The 13723-nt window shown below is 40.2% G+C and overlaps 1 protein-coding gene across 2 annotated transcripts in view; it reads left to right on the forward strand.

Moving 5' to 3' along the window:
- The window catches only part of CNTNAP2 (contactin associated protein 2), a 2251282-nt gene extending 2248957 nt beyond the window's left edge, over positions 1-2325 (forward strand). For both annotated transcript variants that reach the window (XM_026456367.1, XM_026456368.1), the window contains one exon: positions 1967-2325. In XM_026456367.1, the coding sequence (XP_026312152.1) occupies positions 1967-2166 (200 nt within the window). In that variant the 3' untranslated portion in view covers positions 2167-2325. The remainder of the gene's footprint in view (positions 1-1966) is intronic.
- The last annotated feature ends 11398 nt before the right edge of the window (positions 2326-13723 follow it).

Consider the following 13723-nt stretch of genomic DNA (forward strand, 5'->3'; position numbering starts at 1 on the left):
TGCCATTGGACTCCAGCCTGGGCAACAAGAATGAAACTTTGTCTTCAAAAAAAAAAAAAAGAATTGCTCCATAGTTTTCTTGTAATTATTAGTATCAGGATAATGCTGGTCTCATAAAATGAACTGAGTAGTGTTTTCTCCTGTATTTTAAGAAAGATGTTTAGGATTGGTCTAATATCATTAGGTAATGTTTAAGAGTATTGTTCGCGTCTTTTAAATTTTTGCTGATTTTCTGTTCAATTGTTCTATCAGTTACTGACAGAACAGTGTCAAAATCTCCAACTATAATTGCAAATTGGTCTAATTCTCCTACCAGTTCTGCCAGTTTTTGCTTCGTTTATTTTGTACTTAGGTTAGGTTTATACACATTCAGAATCATTATGTCTTCTTGATGAATTCACCCTTTTGACATTATGAAATGTTCTTCATTTCTACTAACAACTTTGTCCTTTGTCTCATATTAATGTAGCTATTCCAGCTTACTTATGATTATTGTTTTCATATCTTTTCCCATCCTTTTACTTCTGACCTGTATTTAAAGTTCATATCTTGTAGACATCATATAGTAGGCATCGTTTTTATCTACTCTGTCTCTGCTTTTTAATTGGAGTGTTTAGATCAGTTATATTTACTTCTATTTTATCTAGTCTGTATCATTTCATCCAGTATTTTTTTCTTTTTCCTTTTCAGAGTCCCGCTCTGTCACACAAGCTGGAGTGCAGTGGCACGATCTTGGCTCACTGTAGCCTCCGCCTCCCAGATTTAAGCGATTCTCGTGCCTCAGCCTCCTGAGTAGCTGGGATTATAGGAGTGTGCCACCACACCTGGCTGATTTTTATACTTTTAGTGTAAGAGGCCGGGTTTCACCATGTTGGCCAGGCTGGTCTTGAACTCCTGACCTCAAGTAATCCACCCGCCTCAGCCTCCCAAAGTGCTGGGATTACAGGCATGAGCCACCACACCTGGCCTGATCCAGTGTTTTTTTCATTTCAGACACTGTGTGTTTCACCGCTACAAGTTCCACTGTTTCATTTTTTTCCTCTCATTTTGATCATGTTTTCCTTTAAACTCCTGTGCACATTTCTAATAGTTACTGTACTATCCTTGTCTGCTCATTCCATGCTCTGTCATTTCTGAATCTCCTTCTAATTGACTGATGTTTCTTATGGTCAAGTGACATTTTCCTACATTTTTTTTCTCTAAATTATTTTTCTCTGCAGCCTGAAGTTATTTAGGTGTGTTTTAAAGTTTTTTCAGGACAGATCTAGGGTAGTCTTTATTCTAGGCCTATTTTAGCAAACTTCTTCAGCATGACCATTCTACAACTGTATTAAATGCTCTGATTGTTCAATGAGGTCTCTTCAATGTGGTTGGTTGGAACATAAACGTCTCCCAGCCCCGAGAGCTCTGCTTTTTGCCTCGCCTGTGGACTTTCATTCTGTACATGCACACATTAGTGTTATTCTGCCACAAATTCAGAGACACTTCTGTGCAGATTATTAGGGTTCTTTCTATACACGGCTCTCTCACACTCGCTCTGTCTCCCCTCTCCATTCAGGGAAACCACTGTGCTTTCTTGTGCTGCCCCTCCCTACACTGCTGTCCAAAAATTGCTGGCAGCCAGAAAACAAGGAAAATTGTAGGATTCCTCCTTTTTGTTTCTCTGTTCTCAGACATCATGGTTCCGTTCTGCCTGTTTTCTAATGTCTGAAGACTGTCATTTCATTGATTGTGTCCAGTATTTTAGTTACTTTTTGGCTGGAAGGGAAGTTACTCCTGATTTTCCTGTTACTCCTTCGTGGACAAAAACAGAAATCTTACTTCATTTTTGTTATCTTTGTTGTTTTGGAGTTTGTGTTTTATATGGGAGAGGGCTGTGTCTGAGGGAGCTGTAGTGAAGTGGGGACAGTGTTGGAGGGACACCCAAGCCCTGTCTAACCTCTGGTGCTTCTCCTTTCTCCGCCAGGCGTCATTGCTGTGGTGATTTTCACCATCCTCTGCACCCTGGTCTTCCTGATCCGGTACATGTTCCGCCACAAGGGCACCTACCATACCAACGAAGCGAAGGGGGCGGAGTCGGCAGAGAGCGCAGACGCCGCCATCATGAACAACGACCCCAATTTCACAGAGACCATTGATGAAAGCAAAAAGGAATGGCTCATTTGAGGGGTGGTTACTTGGCTATGGGATAGGGAGGAGGGAATTACTAGGAAGGAGAGAAAGGGACAAAAGCACCCTGCTTCATACTCTTGAGCACATCCTTAAAATATCAGCACAAGTTGGGGGAGGCAGGCAATGGAATATTCTTGAGACTGATCACAAAAAAAAAAAAAAAAAAAATTTCGTATTTCTTTATAGCTGAGCTTTCCCTTCTGTATCAAAACAAAATAATACAAAAAATGCTTTTAGAGTTTAAGCAATGGTTGAAGTTTCTAGGTAATATCTGTCTTATTTTGTGTGTGTTTAGAGGTGTTCTAAAGACCCATGGTAACAGGGCAAGTTTTCTACATTTTTAAGAGCCCTTAGAGCATGGGTATTTTTTCTTGAGAAAAGCTGATGCACCTACATATGGCCCCCAACATTCTCTTCCTTTTGCTTCTAGTCAACCTTAATGGGCTGTTGTAGTAACTAGTTCGTGTTCATATACTATTTCCTTTGACGTCCTATAAGTTGGAAAAGAAAGGGGCAAAGAGAACCTATTATTTGCCAGTTTTCAAGCAGAGTTCAATCTATGCCAGCTCTCTGGCATCTGGGGTTCCTGACTGATAACAGCAGTTGAAGCAAGAGAGTGCATGGCACCTGGTGTGTAACGACACAATCAGCACAACTGGAGAGAGGCATTAAAGAACCAGGGAAGGCAGTTTATATTGGGGTTGTTGGTTTTTCATTGAATTCTACAAGCTAATATTGTTCCACGTATGTAGTTTTAGACCAATTCAGTATCTGTAACTATCAGCTGCAATACCATGGTGACCAGCTGTTACAAAAGATTTTTTCCTGTTTTATCTGAAACATACTGGATTTATATATGTATAAGCACCTCAATGGGGAATTAGAGCCAGATGTTATGATTTGTTTGCCCTTTTTCTTTTTAAAGTTGTAGCAAACGTATGGATAATTTCTAGTGAATGTATAAATTAGGTTGCGCTTATTTTGCTTTAAGTCTCTGGTAGTTTTTCCACCCCTGTGACAAAATCCTAATAGACCGTGTCCTATAAATGGATGCAACACAATAAAGTCAAGTTATTATGGCTGTTACGCTGGATGATATGGAAGACACTGCCATATTTTAAATCAACTACTCCACGTGTTTTTCCATCCAATCACACTGCTGTGATTCAGGGATCTTCTAAGATGGACACATGTGAACCTCAAGTTCCTCACAAACCTGGTACCTGTTGCTTCTCAGACGATGGACAAGTGTAGTTAGTCACACCTCTTAGTTTAATCTGAAACCTTGACCCAGTTGTGTAACAAATAACTCATTGATTATATTTAAAAATAATACACTTCATGTAAACAAATGAGGACAATGCATCCAAAAATAATCTTATTTTTTAAACAGATTATACAAAAATTATTTCTAGAAAGACTACCATTTGTGATCATTGTATTTCAAGCCTCTTATACTTAATAAGCACTTTTTAAAAAATCTTGAGATCCCACCATTCTGAGGAATTAAATATGATCACTTTTTCCTTCTTTGCCTGGGAGAGGTTAAGAGGAGGTTTCAGAGGTATAGATGCTATTGTTCTGATGGCCCGGCTCAATAAAATGGAAATTCTAGTTGGTTAGAATAATGCATTCTTTTTCAAGATTCTCAGTATGCCTAACTTATTGGGGCATGTCAGTTTCTTGGGTAATGGAAAACATTACCTAGAGGTGCTAGTGGCACATTACACCAGTACGCAGCACATTCCAAAAGAGACATTGGACCAGTTATTTCCCATGCAAGTCAAAGTAACAGAACAAAAGGGAATCCTGATGCCCTTTTACCATTGCTGGTTGAGCTCAGGCACTGTCATGGACACGCTTAATTTTAAAAGGTTTTAATCATTCTTCTATAAAATACATTTGAAGTGGAAAAACATTTAATATCACTAAATATCAGAACAATGTAACATTTACAAATAAAATATTGAAAGCAAAGGCTGTTTTATTTAGCCAAGATGACTACCATTAGGAGTTACTGTATGTATTGTTGAACGCAAATTTTAAACATAACGTTTTAGAAGTATTTCTGATTTTTAAATCTGGTTTACAGGTATTACTTCTGCACTTACCAAATAATGCCCGATGGAAATTTATTATTTCTTGCAATTCCCACAATAGTTCTGTTCACTATGCATTGTCTCAACACTTTTTCTTCCCAAAATGAGTAGGGGATTAAAGTCACCCAAAACAGCTTCTGCTACTAAAATGTTCTCATCCTTTCTCCTCCCACAAAAGGTGAAAAATGAGATCCAATCCTCTCACCAAAATTTCAAACCTAGGACACTGCAATGACTGCAGGCATCAGTGGTTCTCCTGTATCACCATCAATTAAGACACATAGGATACTGTCTCTCTCTCTTCAAGAGGGTTACAATATGGCCATCAGACAGTGAACCAAAAGGTGGATAAAGTATTAAGTAACTAAGTGCCAAATAAATGCTGGAAATCTTGACCTCTTCTTGGGATTATGAGTTTAACAAAAATACCTACATCTGCTTATGAAGGCCATATCCAGTACATTTTAAATGGTAAATAATATGTTTACGTGAAGAAAAGGAATTAAGTCTTTCTTCCAACTCTCTCCGTGGACAGCCTAGCACAGTGCAGCCTTGATAACCATGACATTCCCACCCAAGCTCTCAGTGCCTAATCCTGCTTTGTCATTCACTTCTCACACAATCTTGACATCTTATATTCCAATACATTATCAAGCAAGCACAAGTATGTTGGTAGTAGCCTCTTTAAATAATATGTATAGACAACAACAACAACAAAATAGGCTGTTCTAAAGTTTCAGGGAAAGTTAATGGCGGATTTAAGGTTATGCAGGAAACATCTTCTGTGTATGAAGCAAATATCAATGTTTTGAAAAGATAGGAGATGACTTTGAATGAATGCAAGGTTAGTGCGATTCTAAGCTCTCAAAATAGCAGACTCCCTAGAGTTCAAGAAAGCTGGTCCAGGAGGTTGAAAAAGTTATTTTATTGTTAAGTTATTTTCTGGCCCTTCTTAATATTTAAAAATATATTTCCCCTTGTGGCTTTCAACCAACTGCTCAAAGAGACTTGTTATATGGAAGTTTTCATTAAAGAGCTGAAAACAAGAATTTAGAGAGCCTTTACTAGAAAATGTCCTACTGCCCTGCATTTGACAAACAAGCATCCTTTACTAACAAGAACAGGAATTCAGAGGCACAAGAAAAAGCATTGGCATGAGCCAAAGAGTCTATCTTAATATTACTTTTGAACATCTGCTGAGCAGCCACCATATATGCAGGCTGAGAGCTGGGCACAGACAGAAGCCACTGGAAGCACTTCAGGAACAAGCACACAGCTATGGGACTTGAACATGCAAGTATTCAGGCACAAGCACACAGCTATGGGACTTGAACATGCAAGTATTCAGGCCGTGTCAAGGAGCTTTTCTTTCCTTCTATGATGCAATTTGTTCTTTTTGATCCTACTTTTTTCTCTCTTCCTCTCCTTGCCACACTATATCCTGCTCTTACTCAGCGAACGTTTTAATGGCCCCTTTATGTCTCATGCCTCCAAACAACACTGACTTTGAAACCCCCCCTTTTCTTTTCACCACTCTGTTCAGCAATTTTCCCAAAAAAAGGCAGCAATTATTAAATTGAATTCTAGTAAGCCAAAGATAGGTTCTAAATTGCTAGTCCCAGTAGAACCACCTGATCCTAAACCAGTGAGAAACAAACAGTAACAATGTCCGCAGCTGACTTCAGCTAATAATCAATGGCCCCCGCCCACCTCCCCCCCCCCCCCCCCTTTTCTTTCTTTTGAGGCTGGAGTGCACTGGCACCATCTCGGGCTCACAGCAACCTCCTCCTCCTCCCACATTCAGGCGATTCTCCTGCCACAGCCTCCCAAGAGCTGGGATTATAGGCACTCGCCATCACACCCGGCTAATATTTTTGTATTTTTAGTAGAGGCCGGGCTTCACCATGTTGGCCAGGATGGTCTCAAACTCCTGACCTCAAGTGATCCACTCACCTCGGCCTTGCAAAGTGCTGGGATTACAGGTGTGAGCCACCGTGCCGAGCCAGCCCCATTTTTTAAATGATGTTTTGATAAGAGTGGACCCTGAGAATTAGCTGACAGCATCCGCTTTCTCTCTCCCTGCCTTGGTGTGACCCTCCCTGTGTGACCTTGGTCAAGTCCTCAAACTTTTGTCCCGTATTTAAGATGGAGCTGTTTTACCTACTTCATAAGACAGTTGCAAGGTGCCATTGATTCTTGACTGCAAAATACCCTGAAACCCTTATATGAAGGCTTAAGTCAATGAAGCCTAGTGGAGGATCTGTGGCTTGTGGTTGAAAGTCACATCAAAAGACAAATGTGGCCATGTTCAGGAATTGCTTACTGGCATGGCTCTACAACTGCTCAATTATTAATCATGCAGACTAACCTGTCAACACTGGGAGATGCAACATAGCAAAAGGACAGAGAAATTAGAATATTTTGTGCAGAAAGCCCTAAATTCCCACCTGAATGTAACTTATAGCTCCCTTACTTACTCTTACACATGCCTTCCAACATGCTAGACTGGCTTATACATGGGCCAACACAAAATACAAATGTGACATGTTCATGTAGCCTAGTGGCTCGGTGCCTATTCTCCATGTATCTGCATGGTAATGCTGGAAACTTTAAGTACATTTCTTTCACAGCAGTTTTCTTCATAAGTGGTATATAAATCTCATATTCAATGAAATGGAGAAATCACGTTGAGAAGTTGGTTTGTTATCTCCCACTGAGCAAAGACCGGCAGGAGATAATAAAAATAAATATGGGCACACACGTATTAATATACAGCACGCATTTACAAGTTTATTTTCCAGATAAAATTGTGGTATAAGAACAGTTCTACCAAAACAGTCTGCACCATTTCCAAGTCTCAGTTAATTTACAGCAACTGCTGCTTTTGGAGATGGCTGTAGGCCAAGAAACAGTTCTAGATTTTACTGATTCTAAGTTTTATTTTGTCAAGTTTTTAAAATTTTCTCAGTGGGCATGGTGACTGCAGAGGTTAGCGCTGTGAAAAGCTGGGCTAAATATTCTTTCTGTAAAGTCCAATAAGATTCCATCCCTATGAAATAACACAAAATTTCACTCTCTAAAAGCAACAGCATGTAAACTAGAATGAAAAAAGGAAATTATGTACGTATGCCTAATATTCTTTGTGAATGTCTTTCATTTAACTAAAATTATATTAGAAACCAGATTGATAAATAAAAATTTCAACATAGTTTTAATTATCCTAAAAGTGATTCTTCGTGTTTTGAACCATTTGTTTCTCTTAACAGCAATTTTCAACCTTCAGCAAAAGTAAGTTCCAAGCACTGAAATATAAGCCTACTGAGAATATCATCTTTCCACAAGCTGTGGAAATATAGTCACTCCTGAAAGACAACTCTGATTTGGATATGTCCATGGTTAACCGTCTGCCACAAATACCTCCCTGTAAAAAGAGGAGTTTTTCTTGAAGTAGCTTAGTGGATACTGACTTAGGTTAATTTACACACATCTTGATAAAATGTGGTTTGAGTTCAGTTATCTCCAGAATATATTCTGATGCTTATTTGGAATGAGGGAGTAACATTGGATAGTGGGCACATGGATCCAAGCCAGGGAACTAGACAACAAGGACTCGGCATGCATCGGAGGTGCAAAGCTTCCTAAATGCACTCTGTGTGCTTTTTAGATCTAAGTTATCACTCACACTTGCTAGTTTTCTGCAGTGAGCAGCTCTATGCAAACCACCACCACCCCAAAGCCAAGGAAGCTGAGAGGCCAAAGAGGCTGAGAAATCCAATTTCTCAGGAAGAAACATTTCATAGGGAATTATAAACAGAGGCCATGTCTCAGGCACCCCACAAGACAGATGGTGAATGCCTGCACTGTTACCCCCCCACGCCCCCTACTCCCTAGACCCAGGACTTATCCACCATAGGGAAAGGGTCTACAGACTTCAGAAGGGATGTGTAGGACAACTGCTTAAGGGCAGGGTGTACAGTAAGTATGATAACATCAGAGTTGTTTTGACCTAAGGGTGGGATTTATGGTTGTCTTAAGTGCTTTTACATAAGGAACCACAGAGAAAATAAAAACCTTAAGAGGCATTCCTGGAGGAACTGGATCTAATCAGAACTCAACATAGCAGATTCACATCCAAGATGAAGTTGCTTTAGCCTCCACATTGGTCTTCAATGACCATGACTATTGGGAAGCCATTTCCTTTTAATCAATTATCAGCGAGGCATCTAAATGTATACCAAGTAAATGTGAATTCCAGTTAAAAGCCCAAGTCCTCTGTTCTTCAGCAATTCCCAAGGCCAATCAATAGCAACTGCACTGCACTATGTTCAGAAAGCATCAAGTACCAAAAAGATTGGTCATGACTGCTTCCTGAGTGTGATCCAACAGGTACAGAGATAATGTCATAAAGTCCCTTGAGAAAAGAAAATCTGCACCATAAAAGTTCTTAACAAATTTTAAAAAGATGAGTCAGCAAGTTGAGGGTTTAACATCTCCAACAAAAGGTTTTGGCCACAATATGCTGACTTCCTTTCTCTGTGCTACCAACAATAAACTGTGTACATACAGGTGTTCCAGGAGGATAGCAACTTTATTTTGTACAAATAAAGGTCCTTCATATTCATGGGTTCTGCATGCACAGATTCAACTGACCTCAGATCAAAAATAGTCAAAAAAATTGAAATTAACAATGCAAAAATATACAAATTTTAAAAAGTGTATAAGTGCTTCTCAGTTTATGATGGAATTGGTTACATGCTGATAAATACATCATAAATTGAAAATATTGTAAGCAAAACTGAGTTTTCCAATTAAGATATTTTTTATTTACCCTGGGTTTATTCAGGTCATAGCCCCATCCTAAGTCAAGAAGTGTACTGAATGTGTATCACTTTTACATCATCATAAAATCAAGAAACCATAAGCCAAACCATCATAAATCAGGGACCTTCTGTATAACTACTATATACATAGTATTTACATTGCATCAGGTATTATAAGTAATTTAGAGTTTAAATTATATGGGAGGATGTGCCTAGGTTATATGCAAATATGTACCATTTTATATAAGGGACTTGAGCATCCATGGATTTTGGTATCTACAGGGAGTCCTGGAACGAATTCCCCACGGATACTGAGGGACAACTGTATGTGTTTCATTAATGGGTGTGGGGGAGCAGAGAAGGGTAGGAGAGGAAGTTATAGGAAACTCAGTCTTCACAACTGGCAGACGAGGAGTTTGTCTCTGGTGCCTACGCCACCAGGGCCCTGGGTTTCAGGCAGGAAGTTATATTGAAGAAAATATGTCTAGTTTTACACTTTGCCAGTTATAACATGGCATAACAGACAATGAAGTATAGAAAAGAGGAAATAACTGTGCTATTTTTCAAGAAGGGGTTTATGTCCTCCCAAATGAACTTAGGTACAAAAGCTAACTCTTTAAAGAAAGTATTATGTGAGTAACCATTAGCATGTGTTTACCTTTTTTTGATCACTTTGAAAAGTATGAATTCAGTAAAACCTGGGCTGAATAATCTCTGCACCTGAAGATTCTATTCTACCAGCAATCCCCTCTTGTTCAAACACACCCAACATGCTACAAAGGACCACAGCTCAAAGCAGTTTTGCCACAAAAAATGCAAGTTTTCTTTTCTCATAATGTTTTCATGATCTTTCCATTCATCTTACTTCATCTTCTGGATAGATGCTAAGTAAGTAAGTCTCTGGGGACAGGAACTAAACTCTATGCCAAGTCTTCACCAAAAGAAAGAAACAAATAGCTTATCTTTTTAAGTTCTCTGACCTAACACGAGAAAGTCATTTCTTTTAAAAATATAAATGTAAAATTATAAGATTTAAATTAAAACCTGACAGATGAAACTCAGAGATGAACTTATTTTGTATTCACAAATTGAAAATTGAAAGATAAAATTCTTAAGTCTAGGAAGGCTAAAATGGGATACAGGGGCAACATTTTAAGTCATGAAAGATGTAAAGAGGGAAAGTGCAAGCTTGCTCCCTAAGACCTCAGGGCTAGAAGCAACTTTTGAAGCCAGAAAGAAGGCACATTTAGGATAAATAAAAGAAAGAAACAATCCAAAGAGCACCTAGTGTGCTTTGTTGCAGGTTAAAAAAATTAAATACAGACATATATATATATATATATATGCATATATCTTCCCAAAATGACTGAGATTATTTCAATAATTACCCTACCATATGGATTTCAAAGGGGAATCAAGACTATGGAATTCACTTAATAAATATTTATGGAATATCTTCTACGTGCCTGGCACCATTCAAGACTCTAGGAATCAACTAGAAAACAAGACAGGCACATCCCTTCCAGTTAAAATTCCAGTTAATAGGAACAGAAAACCAAATACTACATATTTTCACTCATAAGTAGGAGCTAAATGATGAGAACACATGGACATACTGAGGGGAACAACACACACTGGGTACCTTTAGAGGGTGGAGGTTGGGAGGAGGGAGAGGATCAGGAAAAATAACTAATGGGAACTAGGTTTAGTACCTGGGTGATGAAATAATCTGTACAACAAACCTCCATGACACAAGTTTATCTATGTAACAAACCTGCACATGTACCCCTGAACTTAAAATATAAGTTAAAAGGATTTGCTGGCAAGATGGCCGGATAGGAACAGCTCTGGTCTGCAGCTCCCAGCAAGATCAAAGCAGAAGACGGGTGATTTCTCCATTTCCAACTGAGGTACCTGGTTCATCTCATTGGAACTGGTTGGACATTGGGTGCAGCCCACAGAGGGAGTAGGGTGTGGTGTCGCCTCACCTGGGAAGCACAAGGGGTAGGGGATCTCCCCCAGCCAATGGAAGCCGTGAAAGACTCTACTGGGAGGAACGGTGCACTCTAGCCCAGATACTATGCTTTTCCCACGATCTTCGCAACTGGCAGACCAGGAGATTCCCTCTGGTGCCTACGCCACCAGTGCCCTGGGTTTCAAGCACAAAACTGGGTGATCGTTTGGGCAGGCACCAAGCTAGCTGCAGTTTTTTTTGTTTTGTTTTGTTCTGTTTTGTTTTTCATACCCAATGGCACCTGGAACACCAGCAAGAGAGAACCATCGACTCCCCTGGAAACAGGGCTGAAGTCAAGGAACCAAGTAGTCTGGCTCGGCAGGTTCCACCCCCGTGGAACACAGCAAGCTAAGATCCACTGACTTGAAATTTTCGCTACTAACATATCAGTCTGAGGTCAACCTGGGATGCTGGAGCTTGGTGGTGGGAGGGGCATCTGCCACTGCTGAAGCTCAAGTAGGCAGTTTTACCCTCACAGTGTAAACAAAGCCGCTGGAAAGTTCAAACTGGGCGGAGCCCACTACGGCTCAGCAAGGCTGTTGCAGCCAGACTGCCTAATTCCTTCTCTCTGGGCAGGGCATCTCTGAATAAAAGGCAGCAGCCCTAGTCAGGGACTTATAGATAAAACCCCCATCTCCCTGGAAGAGAGCACCTGGGGGAAGGGGCAGCTGTGGGCACAGCTTCAGCAGACTTAAATGTCCCTGCCTGACAGCTCTAAGAGAGTAGTGGATCTCCCAGCACAGCACTTGAGCTCTGCTAAGGGACAGACTGCCTTCTCAAGTAGGTCCCTGACACCCGTGTATCCTGACTGGGAGACACCTCCCAGTAGGGGCCGACAGACACCTCATACAGGAGTGTTCTGGCTGGCATTTGTCGGGTGCCCCTCTGGGACAAAGCTTCCAGAGGAAGGAACAGGCAGCAATCTTTGCTGTTCTGAAGGCTCCACTGATGTCACCCAGGCAAACAGGGTTTGGAGTGGACCTCCAGCAAACTCCAGCAGAGGGGCTTGACTGCTAGAAAAAAACTAACAAACAGAAAGGAATAGTCAACATCAACAAAAAGGATGTCCACTCAAGAGACCCCATCGAAGGTCAGCAACATCAAAGATCAAAGGTAGATAAATCCTCAAAGATGGGAAGAAACCAGCACAAAAAGGCTGAAAATTCAAAAAACGAGAATGCCTCTTCTCCTCCAAAGGTTCACAACTCCTCACCAGCAAAGGAACAAAAGTGGACAGAGAATGAGTTTAACGAATTGACAGAAGTAGGCTTCAGAAGGTGGGCAACAACAAACTCCTCCAAACTAAAGGAGCATGTTCTAACCCAGTGCAAGGAAGCTAAGAACCTTGAAAAAAGGTTAGACAAATTGCTAACTAAAACAACCAGTTTAGAAAGAACAAAAATGACCTGATGGAGCTGAAAAACACAACACAAGAATTTCATGAAGCATACACAAGTATAAAGAAAGGGTATCAGAGATGGAAGATTAACTCAATAAAAAAGGTGAGAAGACAAGACAAGAGAGAAAAAAGTGAAAAGAAATGAACAAAGCCTCCAAGAAATACGGGACTATGTGAAAACACCAAATCTACATTTGATTTGTGTACCTGAAAGTGACAGGGAGAAACACTCTTCAGTTGTTGGAAAACACTCTTCAGGATATTATCCAGGAGAATTTCCCCAACCTAGTAAGGCAGGCCAACATTCAAATTCAGGAAATACAGAGAACACCACAAAGATACTCCTCGAGAAAAGCAACCCCAAGACTCATATCATCAGATTCACCAAGGTTGAAATGAAGGAAAAAATGTTAAGGGCAGCCAGAGAAAAAGGTCAGGTTACCCACAAAGGGAAGATCACCAGACTAACAGCAGATCTCTTAGCAGAAACCCTAGAGGCCAGAAGTGAGTGTGGGCCAATATTCAACATTCTTAAAGAAAAGAATTTTCAACCCAGAATTTCATATCGAGCCAAACTAAGCTTTGTAAGCAAAGGAAAAATAAAATACTTTACAGACAAGCAAATGCTGACAAATTTTGTCACCACCAGGCCTGCCTTACAAGAGCTCCTGAAGGAAGCACTGAACATGGAAACGAACAACCAGTACTAGCAGTTTTGAAGGGTTTTTCGTGTCTCTATCTCCTTCAGTTCTGCTCTGACCTTAGTTATGTCTTCTGTTAGCTTTTGAATTTGTTTGCTCTTGCTTCTGTAGTTTTTTTTTTGTTTGTTTTGTTTTGTTTTTTTTTTTTTTTGAGACAGAGTCTCGAATTGCAAAGACCATCTATGCAATGAAGAAACTGCATCAACTAACAGGCAAAATAACCAGCTAGCATCATAATGACAGGATCAAATTCACACATAACAATATTAACCTTAAATGTAAATGAGCTAAATGCCCCAATTAAAAGACACAGACTGGCAAATAGGATAAAGAGTTAAGACCCATGTGTGGGCCAGGCACGGTGGCTCACGTCTGTAATCCCAGCACTTTAGGAAGTCAAGGCGGGCAGATCACGAGGTCAGGAGATCGAGACCATCCTGGCTAACATGGTGAAACCCCATCTCTACTAAAAAATACAAAAAAAAAATTAGCTGTGTATGGTGGCAGGTGCCTGTAGT

Source organism: Piliocolobus tephrosceles, chromosome 8 (genome assembly GCF_002776525.5).
Source record: "Piliocolobus tephrosceles isolate RC106 chromosome 8, ASM277652v3, whole genome shotgun sequence".
Lineage (NCBI taxonomy): Eukaryota > Metazoa > Chordata > Mammalia > Primates > Cercopithecidae > Piliocolobus > Piliocolobus tephrosceles.